Here is a 14,328-nt window from a genome sequence, read left to right as displayed (position 1 = left end):
TGTTTTAAACTAAGCAACATGAATTGCTTATTCAAGTGCATTTTACAACAGTAACTGCCAGAGTGCACGTATTTCACCAGCAGCTCTACAGTTTCTGCATTTTCCTTCCTCTGCTGTGGCCTGTGGTCACATCACGTCCCATCTCTGCACATTCTTTTGAGAACACGTAGCACGTCAAGGCAAAAGTGAAAGTGCTCTGCTGACACTGCGGAGCTGCCATTGTTAGACGCAAATGCCAGAGGTTTTACCAAGAAATTATCAATCTATTTCGTAAGTAATCCTCTTTAAAAAAAAGGTTTTGAATAATCTGTGTGAGGCTGTGAACTGCTGAATCTCTACCATGCGGAGTTACAATTCAGGTTATAGACCTCTAAGGTAACTTTAACTGTGTCAGGCACAAGTTTGTGCTGAGCAACTGTGACAAAAGAGTTTGTGACGCATTTACACCTCCACCTTGTTTAACTTCATTTAATTTAAAGTGTGTTGACTAAAGGTTTCTTTATCTCCTCCTCAGAAACATGGACAAGGGAGCGATGACTGGTGAGCAAACAAGTTTACTGTTTTTATGAATGTGTTACTCAGTGGTGGAATGGAACTAAGTGCATTTACTCAAGTACTGTACTTAAAGTGCTCATATTATGCTCATTTTCAGGTTCATAATTGTATTTAGAGGTTATATCAGAATAGGTTTACATGGTTTAATTTTCACAAAACACCATATTTTTGTTGTACTGCACATTGCTGCAGCTCCTCTTTTCACCCTGTGTGTTGAGCTCTCTGTTTTAGCTACAGAGTGAGGCATCGCACTTCTGTTCCATCTTTGTTGGGAGTCGCACATGCTCAGTACCTAGGTAAAGGCTACTAGCCAGTCAGAAGCAGAGTAGATAGATAGATAGATAGATAGATAGATAAATAGATAGATAGATAGATAGATAGATAGATAGATACATAGATAGATAGATAGATAGATAGATAGATAGATAGATAGATACATAGATAGATAGATAGATAGATAGATAGATAGATAGATAGATAGATAGATAGATACTTTACTGATCCCCATGGGTAAATTCAAGGTCTCAGTAGCTTAAAGACATCACACACAACATACACATACATCATAAACAGGGTGATAAAATACCAAATCCACATGAATAATATGGACAATAAAAGAAAAAATACTAAATAAAAAATCCACATGAATGTACTAAGGGATGTATAAGCATGAGACGGTTGCAGTGACAGGACAGGGACTGACCCTGTGATTCAGTATGCATGGTAAGGTGCTCTATGAGAGTGTGTGTCATGGTGGTAGTGCAAATAAGTCCAATAGTGCAAGGATAAAGTCTAGAAACCAGCATTAAATATGGACAATATAAGAGAATAATATGGACAATATAAGAGATTATAAGGGCGTGCCATGCTAGCAGCTAGGCGAGCATTATAACGTGTGTGACAAAGTGACCACGTTTGTCTCTGAAGTAAAGGCTGGACTACAACAGAGCTGTTTGGAGCAGTTTGTGAACAGTGTTTTCTGTTGGAGATGGTAAGTCCCTTTGGGGTGGACTTTGGGCTTTTTCACTTTGTGCACAAAAAAGATATATAACACAATAAAGGAAAGGGAAAAAGCCAAAAAGCATAATATGAGCACTTTAAATTTAAATTCAAATTAAAATACTTGTACTTCACTTGAGTATTTCCATTTTATGCAAATGTATGTTTCTACTCTCATACATCTCAGAGGCAAATATTGTATTGTTTACTCCACTACATTTGTCTCACAGTTTTAGTTACATTTTCAGATGACATTATTTCCATCCCCTTCCTGTCCAGCATCTTCAAAAATATAATTTTACATTTGAATTACTCTGACAAACTGAAAGATTAAGTGTTATGGCAGCAGTAATATTAATTCAAAAACATCAGCAAACACAACATATCTAAAAGTATAACACTGACAGTATCCTGATTTTTATGTGAAATAGGTGTGTATTTTTTAAACATAATTGTATGTATAGTGGCTTCACACAATGATTAATTATAGTCATGACTGTGCTATGATTGTCTGTCATCGCTGTACTTTTACTTTTAATACTTTAAAGGTCCTATGACATGCTGTTTTGGACGCTCTTATAGAGGCCTTAGTGGTCCCCTAATACTGTATCTGAAGTCTCTTTTATATAGACCTTAGTGGTCCCCTAATACTGTATCTGAAGTCTCTTTTATATAGACCTTAGTGGTCCCCTAATACTGTATCTGAAGTCTCTTTTATATAGGCCTTAGTGGTCCTCTAATACTGTATCTGAAGTCTCTTTCATATAGGCCTTAGTGGTCCCCTAATACTGTATCTGAAGTCTCTTTTATATAGACCTTAGTGGTCCCCTTATACTGTATCTGAAGTCTCTTTTATATAGACCTTAGTGGTCCCCTAATACTATATCTGAAGTCTCTTTTATATAGGCCTTAGTGGTCCCCTCATACTGTATCTGAAGTCTCTTTTATATAGGCCTTAGTGGTCCCCTCATACTGTATCTGAAGTCTCTTTTATATAGGCCCTAGTGGTCCCATAATACTGTATCTGAAGTCTCTTTTATATATCAGAATCAGAATCAGAAAGGGTTTTATTGCCATGTACGTTTTTTAACACATACAAGGAATTTGTTTTGGTGTTGTTGGCGCACGTCACACATTCTCTAGATGGAATATTAAACAATATAAGTGTAAGTATAAACAATATAAGTATAAGTATATGTACACAGTATGTATTAAATTAAATTAAAAATAAAGATAGAAATAAAAAAATTAAATAAATAAAGAGCAAAGAGCATTACAGCAGAGAGAGAACAGTGGCATTAAGAGCCAGGGGTGGAGAGTCAGGGTGGTTTTCGGGCCTTGTTAATAAGGCTAGTGGCGGAGGGGGAAAAGCTGTTTATGTGACGTGAGGTTTTGGTCCTGATGGACCTCAGCCTCCTGCCAGAGGGGAGTGTCTCAAAGAGTTTGTGTCCGGGGTGGGAGGGATCAGCCACAATCTTACCAGCATGCTTCAGAGTCCTGGTAGTGTATAGGTCCTGGAGCGGCGGCAGATTGCAGCCAATCACCTTCTCTGCAGACCGAATGACTGCTGCAGTCTGCCCTTGTCCTGGGCAGTGGCAGCAGCGTACCAGATGGTGATGGAGGATGTGAGGATGGACTCAATGATGGCTGTGTAGAAGTGCACCATCATTGTACCATATAGACCTTAGTGGTCCCCTTATACTGTATCTGAAGTCTCTTTTATATAGACATTAGTGGTCCCCTTATACTGTATCTGAAGTCTCTTTTATATAGGCCTTAGTGGTCCCCTAATACTGTATCTGAAGTCTCTTTCATATAGGCCTTAGTGGTCCACTAATACTGTATCTGAAGTCTCTTTTATCTAGGCCTTAGTGGTCCCCTAATACTGTATCTGAAGTCTCTTTTATATAGGCCTTAGTGGTCCCCTAATACTGTATCTGAAGTCTCTTTTATATAGACCTTAGTGGTCCCCTAATACTGTATCTGAAGTCTCTTTTATATAGACCTTAGTGGTCCCCTAATACTGTATCTGAAGTCTCTTTCCCGAAATTCAGCCTTGGTGCAGAATTACAGCCACTAGAGCCAGTCCCACAATGAGCTTTCTTTAGTATGTGCCATTTCTGTGTCTGTAGCTTTAAATGCTATTGAGGAGGAGAGGGGGGGGGGGGAAGGTGGAGGGTGGGGGTGTGGCCTTGACCAACTGCCATGCTTCGCTTGTTTTCAAGCCATGATGTCTCTCTCTTTCTCATGGGCGGGCCAAATTCTCTGAGCGGGCAAAGCAGAGAAAGGGGAGGTAACCGTTCCCCTTATGACGTCATAAGGAGGAGATTCCTGATTGGCCCATCTGAGCTTTCATTTTCTCAAAGGCAGAGCAGGATACCCAGGGCTCGGTTTACACCTATCGCCATTTCTAGCCACTGGGGGACCATAGGCAGGCTGGGGGAACGCATATTAATGTTAAAAAAAACTCATAGTGAAATTTTCATGCCATGGGACCTTTAAGTAAATTTAGCTGATAATACATATCTTTTCTTAAGTAAGGTTTTGAATGCAGGACTTTTACTTGTAGTGGAGTACTTCCACAGTGTAGTATTAGTACTTAAGGATATTAGGACTTAAGTAAAGGGTCTGAATACTTGTGTTGTTCTTTCAAGACTGCAATATTTCAACATTAAAGAGAATAAGATATATTTATATTTATGCTAGCTAAAGATCTTTTTGACAAGATTGTTTTACATCAGGGTCTGGTGGTGTGGCTGCACAAAACGATGTTATAGCTCATTAATGACTCCAACATTCTGCTCTGTCTTCAGTGTTGGGGAGAAAATTTTATGTCCACTTGGCGGGAAACACTAATGGTGCTCATCACACCTTAGTTGAAAACTTTAAAGACGTTGGCCAAATTGAGGTGGAGTATCCTGAAGAAAGTGACTACCTTCTGGTTTTCTGTCCCATCGCTTCACGAGTTGGAACAGACATCAGCGAGGCCCAGAACAACATGCCAGGTGGGAAATACCTTCAGATAGTGTTTGGTCAATTTCACACTGATTGGTCAAATGTATACAGGGACTTTTGACCAATGAATAAGTCCCTTAATTTGGTATAAAATGTATGTAATATTTGTTTTTGTCTAGGCTTGATCCCTTGTGTTGTCTTCCCGTTGACCGTGCAACTTTGCTTTTCTGTGTAAAAATTTAAACTTTTTTCAATGTTTTGGTCGTCTTTTTTGACACTTTTGTCACTTTTCCCGATATTTTGGAAATGTTTTGAGGTTTTAGTCACTTTTTTCCAAGTTTGTTGTTACTTTTTCTGACGTTTTTGTCGATTTTTTCGGCGCTTTTTCCTGACGTTCTTTTATCATTTTCTTTTTCAAATGCTATAAAATTGTCTAAAACATCCAAATTCAATGAAAGTAGTGAGCTGATTATTTAATTTACTTGTGAAGAACATTGTACGGAACCATCTACGTTATTTCTTTTGACTATTTGGTTGAAAGAAACCCACATTTCTGATGTAGAAACTTTTTGAAAACGGGTCAAATTTGACCCGAGGACAACAGGAGGGCTAATTGTACTTGCAATTCCCCCATTTTTAGCTCTTGCCCCCAAGGCCCTCACGCTAACCACACCTCAACTACTAAACCTTGTTTCCAGATGCAGCCGGCAGCTGTTTTAAGCAAAAAAAGCTCCGATAAGCCGGCTGTATGCTACCTGCCCTGCACCAAACAGCAGACAGACAAAGTCAGCAACTATAGCTGGGGAACATAGTGGAACAATAAGCTGCTATAAGGAGCATGACATCTTTCCCAGGAGTTGATGGAGACTAACGTATTTGTATGTATAAATGTGACTAAAAACAATGGGAAAGATATAAAAAAGCGAACAGGTGACCCCCATGCTGTGGGCTACAGATGGAGTAAAAAACAAACTGATTTATTCATCTTGTTTCTGACTCGTTTGGTTGTATTATCTCTGTGCTAACAGGTCGTAAACCAGCAATTCTGGTGGTGATGCATCACACCTTCAGTGCTAAACATGTTGTAGCTCCAAGCATGAGCCAGGTGAACAACCCGAACGTCCTCCTCACTGTGGACTGTCTGTTCTATGAGTGCAACCTCCTGAAGTGTAACCGCAATGACATCGCGTGGTATGAGGTCCAGAATTTTCTGGGAATTCGCCCTTCACAGGTAATGACTAGATTTACTGATCCAATATAATTAGGTTCACACACAATTACGCAGAGTCTACCTCTGAAATGACTGAATTGAATGAATCTTGTTTGTTTATTTGTTTCTTTCTTTCTTTCTTTCAGGACTCTACCTGGAACTCCCTCAAAACTTGTAAGTGTGACTGTAATTATGAACTTCCGATTAGGTTACTCAACTCTATCTTTAAACTTCACTCACATGGCCAGCAGTACATTAAAGAAGTTGTTGCTCGGTGTAATCCAACTGTCCATTTGGAGTTGTGTAGTGATACCTTCCTAATACGACTCCAATGTAACAGATTGGGTCGAAAATCCACAGTTATCAATCTGTGAAAAAAACACAATTCTTAAATCCGATGAATCAGATAGCAACCCATGAACAAGCTAACAGCCAATTAAGCTTGAAAATATACAAGTGGGCATAAAAGCATATGAAAGTAAGAAAACAGTGTTGCACACTCAGGGACCATATGCATTTCTCTATTTATTTAAAAAATGTATCGGCCCTCAGGAAAGTATATACCTGACCTAATTCTGACTTTTATATTCGTAGGAGATTTTGTCACCAAGAAAAGTTAACATTTGAGGAATAGAGAGATGTCCACCAGGCTTAAAAAATACAAAATATAAAAAATTATTCTGACAAGACGGCTGGCCAAAACTATGAAAATAAAACCCAGATTTAAAAAAAAGAAACTTCAAAAAATATCTTGTTTCCATGAAAGGGGCTCCCAACAAAGATGGAATAGAAGTGAGATGTCTCACTCTGTAGCTAAAACAGAGAGCTAAACACACAGGGTGAAAAGAGGAGCTACAGCAATGTGCAGCAACCTGAAAATGAGCATAATATGAACACTTTAAGAAATAAATACATTGGTATTCTTGTTCTAATATGTGAGCTAAATCCATTTAGGCTCGTACATGATACCAGATGACTCATTGCTCTGTTTGTCTTTCTTTTAGGGTGGCGGAAGAACTGTACGCCTGTTATAATATGTGTTATATTTGTCGGATTGGTGATCACTGTGACTGTGATATGTTTTGAAGAGATAAAGAAGTAAGATGTGTGAGGCCTGTTAAAAACATGCATTACAAAAACAAAAGGAATCCACTGTAATGGCAGTTTGCAGGATCACAATAAATAATTCTCAAAGGGACAAAATAAATGTGCCATGGAATGCATGTGCAATCATTTGTAAAAATGTAATAACAGAACAATGGTATTATTGTTATTATTGTAGTATAGTTGAGAAGGCTGATATAGACGTTTTTAAGCTGAATCTTTAGATCTCACACATTTTGAACAAATAACAGATGTGCAAATACAGGCATTAAACAAGCAACTGGATGTGAAAAAGATGGAAAGAAAGAGGCAAAGTTAAAAAGTAACCTTGACAATTGCATTTTACTTATTATACACACAATTGTCATAAGTTGAAAAGTCACTCAAGTCCATCTTAAAACAGTAATGACAAGCCCAACTGTACATTGAAAAGGTTTTTGGTCCATCCATCCATCTTTGTCCGCTTATCCGGTATCGGGTCGCGGGGGTAGCAGCTCCAGCAGGGGACCCCAAACTTCCCTTTCCCGAGCCACATTAACCAGCTCCGACTGGGGGATCCCGAGGCGTTCCCAGGCCAGGTTGGAGATATAATCCCTCCACCTAGTCCTGGGTCTTCCCAGAGGCCTCCTCCCAGCTGGATGTGCCTGGAACACCTCCCTAGGTGTTGCCCCAGATGCCCGAACCACCTCAACTGGCTCCTTTTGACGCGAAGGAGCAGCGGCTCTACTCTGAGCTCCTCATGGATGACTGAGCTTCTCACCCTATCTCTAAGGGAGATGAAAGCTACCCTCCTGAGGAAACCCATTTCGGCCGCTTGTACCCTGGATCTTGTTCTTTCGGTCATGACCCAGCCTTCATGACCATAGGTGAGGGTAGGAACAAAAACTGACCGGTAGATTGAGAGCTTTGCCTTCTGGCTCAGCTCTCTTTTCGTCACAACGGTGCGATAAATTGAATGTAATACCGCACCCGCTGTGCCGATTCTCCGACCAATCTCCCGCTCCATTGTCCCCTCACTCGCGAACAAGACCCCAAGGTACTTGAATTCCTTCACTTGGTGTAAGGACTCATTCCCTACCTGGAGAAGGCACTCCATCGGTTTCCTGCTGAGAACCATGGCCTCCGATTTAGAGGTGCTGATCCTCATCCCAGCCGATCGGCTGCGAACCGATCCAGTGAGTGCTGGCCGAGGTCACAGGCCGATGATGCCATCAGGACCACATCATCTGCAAAAAGCAGCGATGAGATCCCCAGCCCACCGAACTGCAACCCCTCTCCACCCCGACTACGCCTCGATATCCTGTCCATAAATCCCCCATCATCCTCCAGCTCTGCCTCTACCATAGAGGGCGTATTAGTATTAGTTGGATTTAGGAGTTCCTTAAAGTGCTCCTTCCACCGCCCTATTACCTCCTCAGTTGAGGTCAACAGCGTCCCATCCTTACTGTACACAGCTTGGATGGTTTCCCTGCTTCCCCCTCCTGAGGTGGCGAACGGTTTTCCAGAAGCACCTTGGTGCCGACCGAAAGTCCTTCTCCATGTCTTCTCCGAACTTCTCCCACACCCGCTGCTTTGCGTCTTTCACGGCAGAGGCTGCAGCCCTTCGGGCCCTTCGGTACCTTGCAACATATCCCAGAAAGACTCCTTCAGTCGGACGGCTTCCCTGTCCACCACGGTGTTCGTGGGTTACCGCCCCTTGAGGCACCTAAGACCCTAAGACCACAGCTCCTCGCCACAGCTTCAGCAATAGAAACTTTGAACATTGTCCACTCGGGTTCAATGCCCCCAGCCTCCACAGGGATGCACGAAAAGCTCCGCCGGAGGTGTGAGTTGAGAGTCTGTCGGACAGGGGCCTCCTCCAGACGTTCCCAATTTACCCGCACTACCCATTTGGGCTTACCAGGTCTGTCCAGAGTCTTCCCCCACCCCCTGACCCAACTCACCACCAGATGGTGATCGGTTGACAGCTCCACCCCTCTCTTCACCCAAGTGTCCAAAACTTACGGCCTCTGATCAGATGAAATGATTATAAAATCAATCATTGACCTTTGGCCTAGGGTGCTCTGGTACCAAGTACACTTATGAGCATCCCTATGTTCGAATATGGTGTTCGTTATAGACAATCCAAGACTAGCACAGAAGTCCAACAACAAACAACCACTCTGGTTTAGATCAGGGAGGCCGTTCCTCCCAATCACGCCTCTCCATGTGTCTCCATCATTGCCCACGTACACGTTGAAGTCCCCCAGCAGAACTATGGAGTCCCCCACTGGAGCCCCATGCAGGACTCCACTCAAGGTCTCCAAGAAGGCCGAATACTCCGAACTCTTGTTTGGTGCATATGCACAAACAACAGTCAGAGTTTTCGATGACAGACACTGGGAGTCTAGTCAGGATTGAGGGGATGGTGAGTGGAGTCAAATAAAGAAATATCTTTAAACATTTGCTCTGGTGCGTCTTAGATTCAGCTGTAACCAAGATAATCAAGCATACAGCTATCAGGCATTTTTCTATGATTGGTTTATTTTTAGTCATTTATTGCCAGACTTATGTCTTCACCACTGGAGTATGATCTGGCTACACTGCTGGTAGGGGAAAAAAACGCCCAGACTGTTTGTATTTCTTAAAACCAATCACAACCGTCCTGGGTGGCTGTAAGCCCCCGATGCAGGGATGGTGCCTCTGCAAAATAGATATCTGAGATTGCTGAAAGGGAGGGACATCCGGTGTGTGAGAGACAAAATGATGAATACATGCTATGTTAACATATCACAAATATGTGAAATATTCATAAACATCATTAGTAAATGACTGATCATTTGTTGTAATAATCTGTTGATATACAGTATTATGAATTACTTGAGAGCCATTTAAAGCAAAAATAAGAAATAAGGAAAAAAAGGTTTTATAAAACAACTAGATACTAGAAACCACCTTGCTATCGGATCACACAAACTGTGGTGCAAAATCAGGCCAGGGGTGTAAAGTGGACGGGGGCCTCCCCTACTTCCCATTCCCCTACTTCCGGCCCGCTTGCTCGGACCAGTGGCGCCTGCAGCCATAATAGAGAGGCGAAGTCCCTCCCCTTCCGATGGACATCATGGGACCTAATTCGGAAAAAAATATGAACGGTAGTGAACGGGGAGAGGCAAATTCTTTTTTGATCCTGTTTGAATTGAGCCAATTGTCCGTCAATTTAAAAGTTTATTTTTCAACCGAAGAAAGTCTCAGTTGGCCGTAGGTTTGTCATATGACCACTTAGTTTAGTGTGAAACCGCTCAGTGAACTACATCTCTCGTCTCACACAATTTACGTCACCTAGCTTGATGCTCAACTTGATCGCTAGCTGGCTAGCTTAGCTCTGTTCCACAACACATGTAACGTTACCTTACCTGATGTGTTTTATCCAGTGAAGTGTTATCAGCAGATAAGCAAAAGAACAAGCAAGATCCTCTGCTTATTTGAGTAACGTTACATCCCCAGTACGATACATACAGATATCGTAGCTTCAGCGAGACGTCATCCATGCGACTTTGAAGTGTGGAGTCTTTCTAATTACGTATTTTCACAAAGGTCAATGATATTTTCACATTTTCTTATACTTCAACAGTTTAACAATAAACCGAGATTTTCTTGACTTGCGAAATTATCTATTAAACTGATGAACATCATATGTGTAATTCATGGCTCAATTCAAACGGGATCAAAAAATAATTTGTCTTTCCCCATTCACTCCGGTTCATATTTTTTCGAAAGATAGGTCCCATGGACTGGAAGTAGAAGGGCGTGACTTCGGCTCTCTATCCTGTACGCAGACATGCAACGCATCTAATGGCAACAATGAATAAATGCGCACAGTCTGGTCTGCTCTCTGCTATGTTCACAGTAATAATTTTCTCACTAATTATACATTATTTTACCCACAACCCATCCACTATTAATCAGAATGTTCATGTATTGCTGAACCCATTGATAAAGTGCTTCCTTTTCCTTTTAAGTCAAGCCGTTTCGCAAGTTGTTGAGTTAGAGTAAAGGTAAAGGTACTTTATTGTCCCATTCACATATATGTAGCGGAAATCATTCTCTACATTTTAACCCATCCCTCAAAGGAGCAGTGGGCAGCCATTTACAGCACCCGGGGACCAACTCCAGATCTGAGCCAGTGACTTAGTTTAGTTTAGTTTATTTCAATCAATCACATAAATACACAACATCACTTACATAACATAAATGGTAAAAAAAAAAAGTGTCACCTTAGTTCAGTGTCATCTTAACTCGTTTATAATCAATACTGATGAGGTTGAAGCATTTGCTTATTACACTTACCCGTTTTACATTCTATTTTATTAACTTATTTTGTTCTTAGGTCCTTCAGGATATTAGCAATTTTATAAAATGTATTATCATTAATTTCTGTATCTTATATACATATTATCACACATGTATGTGCAGAAAAAAAGAAACAAAACAAAATACATTCCCATTCATATACACATTGCCATTCATGCCTCGCTTTTATATTTGTTAATCAACCTACCTGCTCTCTCTAATCTGAAACTGCTTCTGGATAGACTCTGGAACCATTCTATTTTTGACTTTATACATTATTTGCATTGTTTTGGCTTCCACCACCAAGTCTCTAAATCGAAGTGTGTGTGAGTTTATAAATCATCTATTTGTTGTTAAGGTATTCTGCTCTGTTAATGAGTCTTATTGCTCTATTTTGTAATATAAATATAGGGTTAGTGATTGTTTTGTACGTGTTTCAAGGGCACTGACTGGAGAACCTAATCTACATATCATTTAGCTGACGCTTTTATCCAAAGCGACTTATAATTAAGAGCTTTCAACCCTGAAGGTTCAAACTCCAGACAACAAGTAGTAAGTGCAAGTACATTAGCTTTAAATAAGCAAAGCTACAAAGAGCCATATGAAAGTGCAGGTTCAAGATTTTTTATTTATTTTTATTTTTTTATGTTTTGTCCGAGGTGTAGTCGGAAGAGAAGTGTTTTTAGCCTTCTGCGGAAGATGCATAGGCTTTCAGCCATCCTGATGTCAATAGGGAGCTCATTCTACCATTTAGGAGCCAGAACAGCAAATAGTTAGTTGTCCCTCGCTGTGAGGGGGCAGCAAGCAGGTTGGCTGATGCAGATCAAAGTGGGCTGGTTGGGGTGTAGGGTTTGACCATGTCCTGGATGTATGCTGGGGCTGATCCGTTCGTGGCCCTGTATGCAAGTACTAGTGTCTTGAATATGATAAAAGTATGCTAGGAGCACACTCTCATACATATTAAATATTATAAGAACAGCTTATTTCTGGCGCAGTAAATGTCTTCAGTGGGCAGGCGGTTCTTATGCATACTATAAAACTTATGTAATAGAATTGTGCTCGGACCACACCCATTTTCAAACTTGGTCTTCATTTTGATCCCAATCAACCACCAAATGTATCTTCTCTAAACATGACTAGGCTAAACATACTGGAGTTGCTGTGTTATTATTCTAATATGTTATATGCGACAACATTATTTTAGGGTTGTTTAAGTTGTAAATCATGACTTGTTTCTCTACTTTTCTTTATTTTAGTGGTTGGGGACCCTTGGACTTGGTTTGCTTGTGGTGCAGGGTCAGCCTGTGTCATATTGCTCATCTTTATTATAATCTACGTTACGCTAAAAATGAAGTAGGAAGATCTGCGAGGGCTGTCACTTACATTGATCAGAAAACCAAAAGTAATATTTTTTCACAGTATTATCACAATAAATGATTATTGAAGGGACAAATTAAATGTGCTATGTAATGCATGTGGAATCATCTGCAATAACTTGACAACAAAAGGATTTTATTATTGTAGTATTGTTGGGAAGGATTTTGGGCAGAAGCTTTAGATCACTAATATTTTATCTGCAGCACAATACAGGGCTAAAAGATTAAAAAAAATAACACATCTGCAGATACATTAAGTGACTGGATTTGAAAAATATGGAAGGAAAAAGTTAGAAAAAAGGAAATCCTTCCAAAAGAGATTTTAATGTTAAGTGATTCTTTTATGAAGATTGTAAGGGTTACTTCAGAACCCCCCAAAAATTGTGTGTTGTTGTTTTTTTTATACATGTTATGTAACAGGTACATTTTAAATGTATTTGTAGTAGAAGCACAAATATCTGTCAAATTATGATTTCTGCTGCTTTGCTTTTCTCATTAAAATATCAACGTTTTTCCTTCATAAAGAATACATCAAAGTGATCATAACCAACGTGTAGTTCGTCTCATTGCTGACAAACAAATGTGATGTATTCTTATTTCCAAAATGAGGGACATGTTTCATAAGTTTGGCTCACACATTTTTGATTTGAATACACAAAAGTGTAAGGACTTAGTGTTGAATTATTGATATGTTCTAACAGGCAACAATACATTTGGTCTCTGCAGTGTGTCCAGATGAGCTACAAGTTTTGCACAGCCTTGTTCGATGCCCTTCAGACAATATAATACAATTGTTTACAAGATTACACCTTCTCAGTTCAGTATTTGCTGCCAGATTTAAGTCTGGAAACATCCACTTGAAAATGTAGTCAGCCCAGATTAATAAACAAACATTTTGGATAATGTCACCTGCCACCTAGTCTCGCTTTGCCAGACCCTCCTCCAAAGTGCACTGAAGGAGGGTCTGGCTACTCCACATAGCATTCAGGGATGGGAGGAAAATGGCATTTCTTTAAACCAATCAGAATTCTCATGGGCGGCGCTAAACTCCGCACAGAGCCACTGCAAAAAACTCAGATTGGACAGATAGTCCAGCTAGCTGTCTGGATTTATCCTGCAGAGATCTGAGGAGCAGTTAACCATAGTCCTCAGAAATCCACCGAATTTAAAATTCCAACACAAAGAAAGCGGAAAGAATAGGAAAATACATGCATCCGGCGGAATTTCCTGCGGCACCGGAGCAATCCTGGAAGTGGAACATAGTGGATATAGATTACCTGCCACCTCAACTCCCTGAACCAGTCTGGCTTCGTAAGCAAATATTAAAAGAACGCTGACTTATTGGGACTTTAGCTTATTCACCGTATCCCCCAGAGTTAGACAAGTCGATACATACCCTTCTCATCTCCGTGCGTGTTGTAACTCTGTCTGACGCCACCACCGCTAGCCTGGTCAGCACAGATCCTGGAGGTAACCGGTTCCAACTAGCCTACTGCTCCCAGTAAGTGACAAAATAACGGCAACATGTTGTGATTTGTATAGTCACAGCGTGTACAAGGTCATATGAGACACAGCCGTCTTCCAACCGTATACAAACTGGGAACTATATTCTCAGAAAGGCGAAGCACTGCTACTTCTGCTACTTGGGCGGAGTGATTTGCTCGCAGCACCTGAAGCCCTGTGGTGAGGAGCAGAGTTCGCCTGGAGTTCGCTCAGAGTTGGAGTAATAGAGTCAACAATTACTAGATAGTAAAAGCAAAAGACTACACAAATCATGTATACGGTTAGAAGACGGCTGTG

The 14,328-nt window shown here is 40.7% G+C and overlaps 1 protein-coding gene across 3 annotated transcripts; it reads left to right on the top strand.

The window, feature by feature from the left end:
* The first annotated feature begins 163 nt into the window (after nt 1-163).
* Nucleotides 164-13,074, top strand: LOC144533883 (uncharacterized). 3 transcript variants are annotated; one of them, XM_078275465.1, is made up of 6 exons: nt 164-270; nt 515-540; nt 4,368-4,559; nt 5,538-5,740; nt 5,866-5,893; nt 12,409-13,074. In XM_078275465.1, the coding sequence occupies exons 1-6, from the start codon at nt 233-235 to the stop codon at nt 12,507-12,509; spliced, it is 588 nt and encodes a 195-aa protein (XP_078131591.1). In that variant the 5' UTR covers nt 164-232; the 3' UTR covers nt 12,510-13,074. The 3 variants fall into 3 exon arrangements, with proteins under 3 accessions (XP_078131591.1, XP_078131592.1, XP_078131593.1); XM_078275466.1 differs by lacking the exon at nt 12,409-13,074 and adding an exon at nt 6,724-6,978 and having other exon boundaries at nt 165-270; XM_078275467.1 differs by lacking the exon at nt 164-270 and adding an exon at nt 277-375.
* Nucleotides 13,075-14,328: the final 1,254 nt, after the last annotated feature.

The sequence above is a fragment of the Sander vitreus genome, chromosome 18 (genome assembly GCF_031162955.1).
Source record: "Sander vitreus isolate 19-12246 chromosome 18, sanVit1, whole genome shotgun sequence".
In the NCBI taxonomy this organism is placed as follows: Eukaryota; Metazoa; Chordata; class Actinopteri; order Perciformes; family Percidae; genus Sander; species Sander vitreus.
The sequence above is the reverse complement of the archived record's forward strand: the minus strand, read 5'-3'. Positions and strand labels throughout refer to the sequence as shown.

Bases quoted from the DNA above. Each gene is read 5' to 3' on its own strand.
- LOC144533883 (XM_078275465.1), top strand. From the start codon at position 233: ATGCCAGAGGTTTTACCAAGAAATTATCAATCTATTTC. The intron at 541-4,367 runs GTGAGCAAACAA...CTCTGTCTTCAG, and splicing joins GGACAAGGGAGCGATGACTG to TGTTGGGGAGAAAATTTTAT. The intron at 5,894-12,408 runs GTAAGTGTGACT...TCTTTATTTTAG, and splicing joins CTGGAACTCCCTCAAAACTT to TGGTTGGGGACCCTTGGACT.